Genomic DNA, 13,544 nt, shown 5'->3' with positions numbered 1-13,544 from the left:
TATCTTGCGTATTTTGATTGATATTAGCTACCCTGGATGTGTTGTGATAAGCAAAACGTAACATTCGTTTTGCTTATTCGGATGTTTATAGACATATTTGTGAATGTGATGCATGTGTACATCAAAGTGAAAATGAAGTGCATTTCCAACTCTGAACTCAGTCCCCAAGTAAATTCGGTTATTAAATAAACAAATAGCAAAACGAGTTGTGCGGTGTCCCCACCACTTTTCAAAGCAAAGTTACGCCGCTGAGGAGGATATTAGATTCAGATGATCACATGATCAGACCTCACTGACAACAACAGCATATTAATATACAAGACTTTCATAAAAAAACACTTTATTTGTCCAAGAAGGGAACATAGTATACTAAATATTTACAGAGTCACATTTCCCATTTTCAGAAACCAATTTCCAAAAAAGACAGCTTAACAATGAAATGTTAACCGTACAGATAATAAGCATCAAGTTAAGCTGGACACATATGTTCAGCTTTTGTGTGCATATATCTGCATCTTCAACCACATCCAATCTGTTTCTTATCCAGCCATGTGATCAAATAATGCTCAGCAGCTCTGGCCTGGAGGTTCATGAAGATTGCTGGCTGTTAGTGCACTATAACCCCAGCAGAGCCTTGGCCTCCTCGCTCTGGGCCATCAGACTCTCACTGGCGTACTTCTGCAGCAGCTCCATCTTCTTCCGTCTCACCAGCGCCTCCTCGATCTGACACACAACAACATCTAGTTTCAACACAGCAGGAGATTTGTGAAGTGTTCAAGCAGCTCTTACTCACACAGCTGCAGTCAAAAGGTTACTCAAGTTATATCATCAATTATTCTTTTAGAAATGTGCAGAAATCATATGGACTATTTTCATGATGCTGTTATACACTGTGCTGTTGTAAAGATGGAGTCTTCAGTTATTCACAGAAATCATACAGCTTCGGAAGGACATGAGGGTAAATAACGCTACTTTCATCTCATATTGTTTTATAACATTTGGCTCAGAACAAATATTAATTTATTTAAATGACGTTTAACAAGAAAGATGTTATTTTTTAATAATCAAGTTTGTCATTTCAAGCTTCAGATGAGGCATTATATATATACACAATAATGTTCTGTTATATCCTAAAGTGTTCTTAAACTTACAGCAAGCCTATGTCTCAAGCAACGTGTAGTAAAATTCATTATTTGACTATTTGTGCACACCCCTAATCTCTGGATGATGATTTTTTCTCTTTAGGCTCCCTTAACCAAAAAGTGATTGTTATTATTATTATTTATTTATGTGTGAGTGTGTGTGAGTGTGAGTGTGTGTGTGAGTGTGAGTGTGTGTGTGTGTGTGTGTGTGTGTGTGTGTGTGTGTGAGTATGTGTGTGTGAGTGTGTGAGTGTGAGTGTGTGAGTGTACGTGTTTAGCTATACTTGTGAGGACCAGATGTCCCCACAAGGATAGTAAAGCCTGAGATTTTTGACTTTGTGAGGACATTTGGCCGGTCCTCACAAGGGAAATAAATTATTAAAAATACTAAATGAAGTTTATCTTAAAATGTAAAAATGCAAAAAGTCTCCTGTGAGGGCTAAGTTTAGGTGTAGGGTAGGTGTAGGGCAATAGCACATACAGTTTGTTCAGTATAAAAACCATTACGCCTATGGAGAGTCCTCTCAAATATAGCAAAACCAACATGTGTGTGTGTGTGTGTGTGTGTGAGTGTGTGTGTGTGTGTGTGTGAATGTGTGAGTGTGTGTGTGTGAGTGAGTGAGTATGTGAGTGTGTGTGTGAGTGTGTGTGTGTCTGTGTGTGTGTCTGTGTGTGTGTGAGTGTGTGTGTGTGAGTGTGTGTGTGTTTAACGTGATCTGCACAAACCTCCTTCTGCGAGGGAACAGGAACATGAGAGATGAAGGACTGTGAACCCTCTTCTCCCTCCATCTGTTCTCCTGCTTCATCATCAGACTGCTCAGAACACATCACCAGATCAGACAGATGACAGGAATATCAGGCTAGAAATCAAATAAACAGAGCGGCACGCATTGAAATGTTTACCTCTTCGTCTCTGACAGCGTAAATATATTCCTCCTCCTCTTCGGTGTCTTTCACGCCTCCACCGACGGCTAATCGAGCCTCTCGGTCTGTCTTCCACTTCTCCACAGCCTCTGCGATGACTGTCAGAAACACATCAGCATTCATTACATGCAGCTCGGAGGAAAGCCTTATACGACTTAAATCTACAATATGCCCCACACACAACACTCCTGATACACAGTAAATCTAGAGCGTAGAACGAGTTTAAAGGGTTCAGTGAATGACATGTGGAGGGCAGCGGTCATCATGTGGACGGTCAGCTGCACAGTGATGCTTCTCATTCTCACACTGGCTTTAACAAACAAATGAGAAACATGTCAGCAGATGCTATCAGCACACAATGGCACAACTGTAGCACACACACATGCGCGCGCGCGCACACACACACACACGTGCACACACACACACACACACACACACACACACACATGTGCACACACACACACACACGCACGCAACCACACACACACACACACACACACACACACACGCACGCAACCACACACACACACACACACACACACACACACACACACACACACGCGCACACACACACACACTGATGCCAGCGCGTGAGTCTAGTTTAAGAGTCTTCAGTAACTAACTCAAGTACAGCAAGCGATCGATGCGGTTGATTTACTCCTGACTCCAACAGATGTGCAATTATTTATAATAAACTGCACAATCAACACAAATTATATTAATAATAAAACAACTTCACTCTCAATTTATTGACATGTTTACATTAGTAAAGATGCAGTCCTCTGGCGTTCACATTAATATTTCTATGGATCGCTAAATGAAATGATCTTACTGTGGTTACATGCATCATTTGTGTTTGATTTCTACATCAGCATCTCATAATCAACCTTTTCCATTTCCTGATCTGTGGTGATTTCTGTATGTGAGAGAAACACTACAGCTTGCTAACAAATCTAATAAAAATCAGAAAACAGAATGAATCGGTTCTGTCACAATGATTATAGTCTATTGAATCACATAACTGCACGTGTTAACATGTTAACTTTGACAGCACTGAGACACAAACCAGTCATTCGCTTGGAATACAATTAAGAAGAATTCTCTTTTTTCTAAATGTTTGTTGAGCAGTAAATCAGTATATTATTATGATTTCTGAAGATCATGTGACACTGAAGACTGGAGTAATGATGCTGAAAATACAGCTGCAGATCACAGAAATAAATTACAGTATAACACATATTCACACAGAAAACAGCTGATTTACAGTAGAATAATATTTCACTGTTTTTACAGTATTTTTGATCAAATATATGCAGTCTTATTCAGCAGAAGAGACTTCTTTCAAAACAAATAAACACTTATTCAAAACTTTTCACAGGTAATGTGTTTATTGCATATTCTGCCACCCTGTTTTTCACATTTTGTTCTTTAGCATTTTCATTTGACTTAATACTTAAAAATAACTCCAAATTGCATATCCTGCATGTCATTACTTTAAGTGAAGTGCATAACTAATCTACCTGACCCTTGAAACGTTACGTATTGTTGGCTTTTCCTGCTAAATTTCTTTGGATAAGATAGTCTGCTGAATGAAGAAATATATACTGAGTATACGATGAGTTCTCATCGTTAGGCTGAAGGACTTGTTTAAACGAGAGAACATTACCAGCGTTAAACCCAAAACAGAACCGTAGTGCCGCTGATGTCTGGTAGAATTTGCCCACCTTGTTTCTCATATTCCTGCTCCAACGGAACCAGAACGCCATCATCTTCATCTCTGTACCCGTAGTAGTCAGCATCGATGTCCTTCATCAGCTCAGCTCGTGTTTTCCTGGGAGCTGGTACAGCTGCAATGGAGAACACAAAGAAAACAGGTCATCCAAACATACTGACTGCAATAATCCCCAATAAATCACAGCATCTTTATTAAAGCAGAAATCTCATTAACCCCTGCAACAGTTCTAATATTAACGGAAACCAGCAGTTATTAGATGAATTACGCTCTCTCTCGAACAGCTCTCGGACTCCTGGTAAGTCTTTCGCTGCACCAAAATACTTGTATCCTCTGTTTCCTGGAACCTCTTTGCCCTCGTGGTCCAACATCTTCGGCCCCACTCTCTAGAAACACAAACAGACACATAATACAGCGCAGTTTAAAACACTGACACCACATTCAGAAACTGGGATTTAAATAAGGAAATAAACCAAACTTCAAATAAAGAAAGAGATATTTCAGATATAATTCATATTTTAAGGCATTCATGAACTATTTTGAGACACTGCACGAGCGCCACTATGTTCTGCAGATGGAGCAGATCGGGAATTAAAAATATAATCATAAAATTACGACTGTTTTGCATTAATGAGTGCAGTTACTAATAATATTTCATGTTCACTTCTTGTTTGTACAGATTTGACAGTAAAGCTCCAAGCTTGAGTTGGGAAGCAGACAAAGCCTCGACTTCAATACAATAACACTAAAACTGAGACCTGCCCCGACTGAGTCTGGTTTCTCCCAAGGGTTTTCTCCATTCTGTCTCAGAGGGGGTTCTGGTTGCTTGCCGCTGACGCTTGCTCAGTTGGGGACACTTCATTTCTAGTGATTATCATCAATTTGATTTCACAGATACTATTTAAACTAAACTGATCTAGACAATGACATCACTGAACTCAATAATGAAATGCCTTTAACTGAAAATTGAGTGTTTAATCTTATTATTATACATTACTGACACTCTATCCTCCAGTTTGATACTGTTAAGAGCTTTGACACAATCTGTATTGTTAAAAGAGCTATATAGATAAAGCTGACGACTTAAAACTTACTTTTATTAGCAACAGTAACATGTGCTAAATCTATTTATCTTATATATATATATATATATATATATATATATATATATATATATATATATAAATATAAAGATAAATAGATTTAGCACGTTACTGTTGTTAATAAAAGTACGTTTAAGGCACTTTGTGACTTTTCTCACTTCATACACAAAAAAGTGCAAAACTCTGAAAAAATCTGATTTCTTGATGATTTGACATTTTATAATAGTGATTTACATTTACATATATGCCTTTAGCAGACGATTTTATCCCAAGCGACTTACATTGCAATCAAGTTTACATTTTATCAGCTCTTAACAATCAAAATATAATAAAAAAGTAGAAATGAATAACTAATAAGCCAATAATTGGTCCTCTGGTATTGGGTGATTAGTAGAGATGCATGATATAATCAGAGCATCATGGGATGTGAGCATGATGCTGATATGTCCTGTGGATAAGATGAAGTGTGCCTCCCTGGACCAATGATGATTCCTCTCACTGCGTTTAATATACGTCTTCATCACAAACATGACGACACTTGCGCACTAAATCATTTATTCAGTAATATGTGTTTTAAATGGATTATGAAAACTTAAATACCAGGTGCTCTAAAAGATTCATCTATTAATGTTAAATCCACAAATAAAATGTTAAGATTCAGCTGCATCTGTCTGACAGAGAAAATAAACAGCAGTTGTTAATAATGTATTACTGCTAACAAATAAGTGTTTATTCCAAACTAACCAAAACGAAAAATCATTTGTTTATCATTTCCGCACAGGACAGACTGGGTGTTGTTTCCAAACAAAAGGAAATATACATCTATATCAGTATCGGCCAAAATCAGATGAAAAATATCAGCATATTGGCAGAAACCGAACATCATGCATCCCTAGTTATTTGAGATATTGTTTATTGTTACATAAGTGTTTGTTTATCACAAAGCGTATTTTGGTGATCCCATTAAAAATAGCATTAAAATTGGATCATTTTAGAGGTTTAAAGTGCTGGAAATACTTGTGAAAGCTTGAATAGTGCTTGAATTTCTCTGAATAAAGTAATAACATCCGACACCATGGTTATAGTTATTAGCCAGCGTTCCTGCTTCTGGTTTTGTGCGTCAGCAGCGTTTGATCTGTTTCTATCAGACTTCTCTCGCAGCAATGCTGAAGCGCTGTGCCGTAACAGCTCTGGCTCCGAGTAAAGCGGCTCTGAGCTGGGATAAGTGTGTTAGAAACGCAGCTCAAGCCGGGAGAAGCTGGGATGTTTCTCACATGCAGCAGAGACGCCAGCGCTTGAGTTGAACAACGCTCACAGCTTAGTTTACTTCTGTTCATGTCTGCTGCTTTAACAGTGAAATGTTCTCAGATCAGTTTATTATGCTAATCAAATATATCAACGCTAAACTGAAGTGTTGGTGGTGTCAGATTGTCAGAGCTCATGCTAAGAAAAGTAAGTTAGAAATACAGTTATATAAAACGGTACAACTCTCACCCTATAGTCCGGTCCTCCCAGCTCCTTGATCCGGACTTCCCAGTGTCCTTTCTCTCGGAGCAGTTTGTTGATTTCATCGTTTAAATCCCGAATCTTAAACTCACCCAGACCAGCTGAGGAGCACAGGCAAGAGTTCAGACCGTGAATGACACAGGTACACTTTCATCGTCTCTTTTTTCTCACCGTTCTGAATCTGGGCCACTTTCTTGGAAATCTCACTGATAATCTAGAAGTGGAAGAACGCAGTGGTTAAAGCACATATCCGTGGGCTATATCAGCATGGCTTTGAGAGATGTGATTTCTGACCTGTCTCCTCCACTTCTCTGCTTTGGGTAACTCATTACACTCCGACGCTAGAAAAGGTCTTCTCTCCTGTGGATGTCATGTGATCACATCAGATATGATATAGATGCCTCAGTATTCAGATCATAATCTCACCTTAACCCTTCCCTCCTCGAGCTGGGCTTGACGAAACCTGGCCAGGGCCGTCCTGCGGAGCACAAGCACAGCTTTAATACAACACTCTGCTCTCAAACGCTTAACATTCATGAAGACGAGAGAAGACTCTTACATGGCCTTTTCTGCGTTTCGGGCCTACAAATGAAAACAGCAGTAGTTCATTAAAGCAGGATGTGTTTAATTGCTCATAGTTTCTGTTTAACACGTAATTATATATATATATATTTGTGTCCCTGCAGCACAAAAGCAGTCATGAGTAACACAGGTATATTTGTAGCAATAGCCTACAATACATTGTATGGATCAAAATTATACATTTCTCTTTTATGCCAAAAATCATTAGGATATTAAGATCATGTTCCATGAAGATATTTAGTAAATTTCCTACCGTAAATATATCAAAACTTAATTTTTGATTAGTAATATGCATTGCTAAGAACTTCATTTGAACAACTTTAAAGGAGATTTTCTCAATATTTAGATTTTTTTGCTCCCTCAGATTCCAGATTTTCTAATAGTTGTATCTCAGACAAATATTGTCCTATCCTAACAAACCATACATCAATGGAAAGATTAATTATTCAGATGATGCAGAAATCTCTGGTTTATTGCTCCAGGGACACAAATACTATCATATACACACATCTGAGACAGATATAACACACTGTCCTTGATAACTCTAGAATCGTCTGATCTCTGGAGTCTGATTATTAAATATGATTATTTGATAAACTTCTGAGAGAAATGGCTTCGCTTCTGAGCGAGATCTATTCATTTCAGACAAAAAGTCATCCAACTACTTTTATAAATCTATAATAACACATGTACGATCATTTGAAAAGCATTATCTTAAGAAGAATATTAATTTTTACCATGTTTGTGGCTCAGATGTTTAATCCTGCGTGAACTCTACGCTGCGCGCGCACGACGCATGAAGATGACGTGTCGCTAAACCGGACCACTTCCGGCGCCAGGCGATGACACGCCAAACAAGCGCTGGGCCTGGGTTTGTTTGTTTATTTATTTATACTCGTGGTACTAACTGGGGCCTGTACCATGAAGCCGGATTAGGTGGCTAGCCAGCTATGTTTCAGCTTAGTTTCCGCCAACCCTGGGTTTTAGGTACTATGAAAGTAGCTCGGCTTTAATCGGTGTTCGTTGCCATGGTATCTTACGCTGCACGGCTAACCTGCTCCGGGGCAGGTTATGTTCTGGATTAGAGATCTCAATCTGAAATTTGACCAATCAGCTTCAAGCAAAGTGACACATCTCTGACGCAATAAAGCCACTCCTCCAGTTTCTCTTACTCCAAATTAAAGGACGCTACATAATAAAACATTTTTAAAGATAAAATCATCTGATTTTTAGACATGATTATTTTTTTATTATTTATATAATTAGTATACCCTTAATCCATTACACAAGACAGCTTAATTTAATAGTAATTATTAAGATTTTATTTTAAATTAATATAAACATAGATAATATGCAATATAAATACGTTTTAGAATCAATAGCTGTAAACATGACTACATATGAGTTTCAATTTTTAAGTGTTGTTATATCTATAAATATTATAAACTTTACAAATTTTACTTGCACTTATATGGTAAGATAAGTTTTCCTCTTTAATGGATCGATTGTTTAATTTTGCTGTGTAAATGTGTTTAAATTCTTCATATTGTTCAATCATTTAATCTTTGGTAGTGAATCGCACTGACTCTCTCACGAGAAGTGAATCCCAGTTTCAAGGCATGTGATTGGCTGCTCATTACTGATGTCACACTTTCATGTGCACGAGCTCCATTAACTCAGGATCAAGCCTGAGTTGACAGAGAAAGTTGATGATCAGCTTCATGGTACCAACAAAGCCGGATTGAACTGGTTTGGTTTTGTCAACTCAAAACTAATCCTGTAACCCTGAGTTTGTTCATCCATCATCATGGTACAGGCCGCTGGTAATATACTGAAGGATCGAGAGATCTAGAGTAAACGAGATCATCGAGCCCACACACCGTTATCTATAAAACATGTCTTTGATTTGTTTCAGTGAACTAGTATGTGCTCTAGTGTTCATTTTTCATTTTTCTTTTATGTAATATTGAGGTCAGAATTTGTCTTTTGGGTGTAAAATGCGATCCAGCTGCTGCTCGAGTATCTTATGAGTAAATAAAACACTTTATGAGTGAAAACCTGAATCATTTAAGAGAACAAGAAACAACCCGATGTCAGAATATCTTGCTCTTGTATCCCAGTACAGCTGTCAAACACTGATTTACTCTTCTTCTGGACCGGAACTCTTCATCACTTCTTCTGGACCGGAACTCTTCATCACTTCTTAAGGACCTGAACTCTTCATCACTTCTTCTGGACCGGAACTCTTCATCACTTCTTAAGGACCTGAACTCTTCATCGCTTCTTCTGGACCGGAACTCTTCATCGCTTCTTCTGGACCGGAACCCTTCATCACTTCTTCTGGACCGGAACCCTTCATCACTTCTTCTGGACCGGAACTCTTCATCACTTCTTCTGGACCGGAACTCTTCATCGCTTCTTCTGGACCTGAACTCTTCATCACTTCTTCTGGACCGGAACTCTTCATCGCTTCTTACCCTTCATCACTTCTTCTGGACCGGAACCCTTCATCGCTTCTTCTGGACCGGAACCCTTCATCGCTTCTTCTGGACCGGAACTCTTCATCCCTTCTTCTGGACCGGAACCCTTCATCGCTTCTTCTGGACCGGAACTCTTCATCGCTTCTTCTGGACCTGAACTCTTCATCACTTCTTCTGGACCGGAACCCTTCATCACTTCTTCTGGACCGGAACCCTTCATCGCTTCTTCTGGACCGGAACCCTTCATCGCTTCTTCTGGACCGGAACCCTTCATCACTTCTTCTGGACCGGAACCCTTCATCACTTCTTCTGGACCGGAACCCTTCATCACTTCTTCTGGACCGGAACTCTTCATCCCTTCTTCTGGACCGGAACCCTTCATCGCTTCTTCTGGACCGGAACTCTTCATCACTTCTTCTGGACCGGAACTCTTCATCGCTTCTTCTGGACCTGAACTCTTCATCACTTCTTCTGGACCGGAACTCTTCATCGCTTCTTACCCTTCATCACTTCTTCTGGACTGGAACCCTTCATCACTTCTTCTGGACCGGAACCCTTCATCGCTTCTTCTGGACCGGAACCCTTCATCGCTTCTTCTGGACCGGAACCCTTCATCACTTCTTCTGGACCGGAACCCTTCATCGCTTCTTCTGGACCGGAACCCTTCATCACTTCTTCTGGACCGGAACTCTTCATCCCTTCTTCTGGACCGGAACCCTTCATCACTTCTTCTGGACCGGAACTCTTCATCACTTCTTCTGGACCGGAACTCTTCATCACTTCTTCTGGACCGGAACTCTTCATCACTTCTTCTGGACCGGAACTCTTCATCACTTCTTCTGGACCGGAACTCTTCATCACTTCTTCTGGACCGGAACCCTTCATCACTTCTTCTGGACCGGAACCCTTCATCACTTCTTCTGGACCGGAACCCTTCATCACTTCTTCTGGACCGGAACTCTTCATCCCTTCTTCTGGACCGGAACCCTTCATCACTTCTTCTGGACCGGAACTCTTCATCACTTCTTCTGGACCGGAACTCTTCATCACTTCTTCTGGACCGGAACTCTTCATCACTTCTTCTGGACCGGAACTCTTCATCACTTCTTCTGGACCGGAACCCTTCATCACTTCTTCTGGACCGGAACTCTTCATCCCTTCTTCTGGACCGGAACCCTTCATCGCTTCTTCTGGACCGGAACTCTTCATCACTTCTTCTGGACCGGAACTCTTCATCGCTTCTTCTGGACCGGAACCCTTCATCGCTTCTTCTGGACCGGAACCCTTCATCACTTCTTCTGGACCGGAACTCTTCATCACTTCTTCTGGACCTGAACTCTTCATCACTTCTTCTGGACCGGAACCCTTCATCACTTCTTCTGGACCGGAACCCTTCATCACTTCTTCTGGACCGGAACCCTTCATCACTTCTTCTGGACCGGAACTCTTCATCGCTTCTTCTGGACCGGAACTCTTCATCACTTCTTCTTAGGGGTGGGCGGTATGGGACAAATATCATATCATGATGTTTTTTAGGAATATCACGATTCACGGTTTTATCACGATTCTTTGTCATGTTGGTTTGAAGTTGTCTGAGCATTACAGCCAAACTAGAAACACAAAGCCTTTCAAGGTAACACAAACAAACAAAAAAGACATGGCAGATATTTAGGCCAAAGTGGGCGAAGATGAAAATCTGTGTCATCATTCTATCTTTCTTATTAAAAAATAAGAACAAAGATACACATTACAAATACACATAATATACAAATAAAACAAACAGTGCTTTATTTTCAGGTACAATAGGAGTATTTAGCAGAGCATTCAATGAAATTGAATGAACAAATATAAAAATAAAACACTAGATAGACTGATTCCTAAAGCACCTGTATTAAAGTTTTTCAGTCAAGAATAGTGAGTGATTTTTCTCTTTGCGTTTGTTGTTTTGTTAACGTTAAATGAATAGTTCCCCCACAAATTAATATTCTGTCATCTGTCTGTCAATTCTGTCATAATGTTTTATTTTTATACCATCATTTACTCAAAAGTTGTTTTAAACCTGACTGAGTTTCTTTCTTCTGCTGAACATAAATGCTATTTTGAAGAAGGAGGAAAACCAATCAGTTGCTGGTCCTCAGTGACTTCCACAGGATTTTTCTTTCCTGCTATCAAAGTCAATGTTGGTTACCCTCATTCTTCAAAATATCTTCTTTTGGGTTCAGCACAAGAAATGAATAGAGGGTTGGGACAACATGTGAGTGAGTAAATAATGACAGAAATGTTATTTTAGGGTGAACTATCCCTTTAATGGCAGTCGACAGCATGTTTAGTGTCCTGTCCCTTTAAGAGCTGCACACATCTAATATACAGGCACGCATCTGTTTCTCTCTTAACTATTTACTTTCAGTTTAGAGATAACCAACTCAGTCTGTATGTAAACCTTGTGTGTTTTGACAGTATTAGCGCAAAAGATAAGTTAGTTGAGTAATCAGGCGCTGTTAGACAGGCTTTTTAGTGCGCGTGCTTCAGGTGTATGCGCTCAGAACAAGCGCACGTCAGACCAGCGCGCGAATTAAACATTTAACCAGCAAGGCTTGTGTGCAAATAATGTACTTTTGCGATCGCGAATAAGTGCAGTGTCCTGTCTGAGTAACTCTACTGCTGTATGTGGTGTTGTACAGTATATAGAGAAGGAGACCAGAACTGTATTTGATATAATGTGTGCTGCAGCACGATACTACCATATTTACTCAAAAGCAGATCGTGGAGACATTTTTATCATCCACGATCAAAAATCGTCATATCACACACCCCTAATTCTTCTGCAGAAGAGCTTGAGGCGGTGAGGAGTGAGGTCCAGTCTTCAGTCAATCAGTCAATCAATCGATGAATGGAGGGAGTACAGTAGCCCCCTCTATCCCTAACCCTTCAGTATGCTTCTGCTGGAATCCTTTCAACTGTCCTCATGAACATGTAAGAGAGATCTGCCAGCAGGAGTGTGATGCTGTGCCTGATGCATCCTTCAGGCCTGAATCATCCCGAGACGCTTAGCTCTCTCGGTCTCCAGTTGCACTGCAGCTATACTCAGCTCTTATTGATCCACAGTAACCCGAGAGCTCCTCACACCCCGGACATCTCATTGGGCTTCAACACACCTAAAAATAAAGCCTCTATAAACTGTACTAGTCTCATGACATCAGCGGCACACTTCAGTCCTGCTTCGCTTTCATTGCATTTCTTTCTGTAACTGCATCCATTAGTGTTTATGTTCAGGCCATATAGTAAACTCTGCTGTTTACAGTGTGTTGATGAATAATTTACCGATGGGATTCATTCAGACCCTCCTTTCATTCCTTAAGCTGCTGCGTGAGCTATAACTTACTCTCCTCACGCTTCGGCTCTGAACAGCAGGCAGTAAACTAACAGAGCAGAACAGTGTCGACAGAAAAACAGAGATGCTCACACCAACCATCAAACATTTGGGCTGGAAAACAAAGAAGAGATTTTTGATTCAATTTTTGATTCATTACATGTAAAGTAAAACATTTCAAAAGTTTTTTTGTTTTAATTTTGATGATTAGAGCTTACAGCTCATGAAAGTAAAAAATCAGTATCTCAAAATATTAGAATATTTACATTTGAGTTTCAATTAATGACCATCTCTACAGTATAAATTCAGAGTATCTCTTGTTCTTTGAAACACAATAATGGAGAAGACTGCTGACTTGGCAATGATCCAGAAGATGAACATTGACGCCCTCCACAAAGAGGGTAAGTCACAGAGGGTCATTACTGAAAGCTGTGGCTGTTCACAGAGTGCTGTATCAAAGCATATTAAATGCAAAGTTGACTGCAAGGAAGAATTTGGGTAGGAAAAGGGGCACAAGCAACAGGGATGACCGCAAGCTTGAGAATACTGTCAAGCAAAGCTGATTCAAACACTTGTGAGAGCTTCACAAGGAGTGGACTGAAGCTGGAGTCAGTGCATCAAGAGTCTCCACGCTCAGACGTCTTCAGGAAAAGAGCTACCAAGCCACTTCTGAACCAGAGACAACGTCAGAAGCGTCTTACCTGG

At 40.0% G+C, this 13,544-nt stretch overlaps 2 protein-coding genes across 3 annotated transcripts; both read right to left on the bottom strand.

The window, feature by feature from the left end:
* Positions 1-323: 323 nt before the first annotated feature.
* LOC306855387 (pre-mRNA-splicing factor ISY1 homolog) lies at positions 324-7,809 on the bottom strand. The gene is made up of 11 exons (XM_079394062.1): positions 7,727-7,809; positions 6,967-6,989; positions 6,834-6,885; positions 6,702-6,767; positions 6,579-6,621; positions 6,396-6,508; positions 4,067-4,184; positions 3,791-3,913; positions 2,046-2,164; positions 1,869-1,955; positions 324-723 (listed from the first exon to the last, which is right to left on the bottom strand). Exons 1-11 carry the CDS (start codon positions 7,727-7,729, stop codon positions 616-618), a joined length of 855 nt encoding a protein of 284 aa, XP_079250188.1. The 5' UTR covers positions 7,730-7,809; the 3' UTR covers positions 324-615.
* Positions 7,810-8,947: 1,138 nt separating this feature from the next.
* LOC306855384 (uncharacterized protein) lies at positions 8,948-12,586 on the bottom strand. Of its 2 annotated transcripts, XM_079394059.1 has the most exons (3): positions 10,855-12,586; positions 10,007-10,800; positions 8,950-9,140 (listed from the first exon to the last, which is right to left on the bottom strand). In XM_079394059.1, the coding sequence occupies exons 1-3, from the start codon at positions 10,946-10,948 to the stop codon at positions 9,057-9,059; spliced, it is 972 nt and encodes a 323-aa protein (XP_079250185.1). In that variant the 5' UTR covers positions 10,949-12,586; the 3' UTR covers positions 8,950-9,056. The 2 variants fall into 2 exon arrangements, with proteins under 2 accessions (XP_079250184.1, XP_079250185.1); XM_079394058.1 differs by having other exon boundaries at positions 8,948-9,140; positions 10,007-11,094.
* Between the last annotated feature and the right edge of the window lie 958 nt (positions 12,587-13,544).

This window comes from Barbus barbus, assembly GCF_936440315.1.
Source record: "Barbus barbus genome assembly, chromosome: 35".
NCBI lineage: Eukaryota > Metazoa > Chordata > Actinopteri > Cypriniformes > Cyprinidae > Barbus > Barbus barbus.
This window is presented reverse-complemented; position numbering and strand designations above follow the sequence as displayed.

Bases quoted from the DNA above. Each gene is read 5' to 3' on its own strand.
- LOC306855387 (XM_079394062.1), bottom strand. The intron at 6,509-6,578 runs GTGAGAAAAAAG...TGTGCTCCTCAG, and splicing joins AGTGGCCCAGATTCAGAACG to CTGGTCTGGGTGAGTTTAAG. The intron at 724-1,868 runs GTTTGTGCAGAT...GTTGTGTGTCAG, and splicing joins CTGTTCCCTCGCAGAAGGAG to ATCGAGGAGGCGCTGGTGAG.
- LOC306855384 (XM_079394058.1), bottom strand. From the start codon at position 10,948: ATGAAGAGTTCCGGTCCAGAAGAAGCGATGAAGAGTTCCGGTCCAGAA. The intron at 9,141-10,006 runs GTGATGAAGGGT...GTTCCGGTCCAG, and splicing joins AGGGTTCCGGTCCAGAAGAA to AAGAAGAGTAAATCAGTGTT.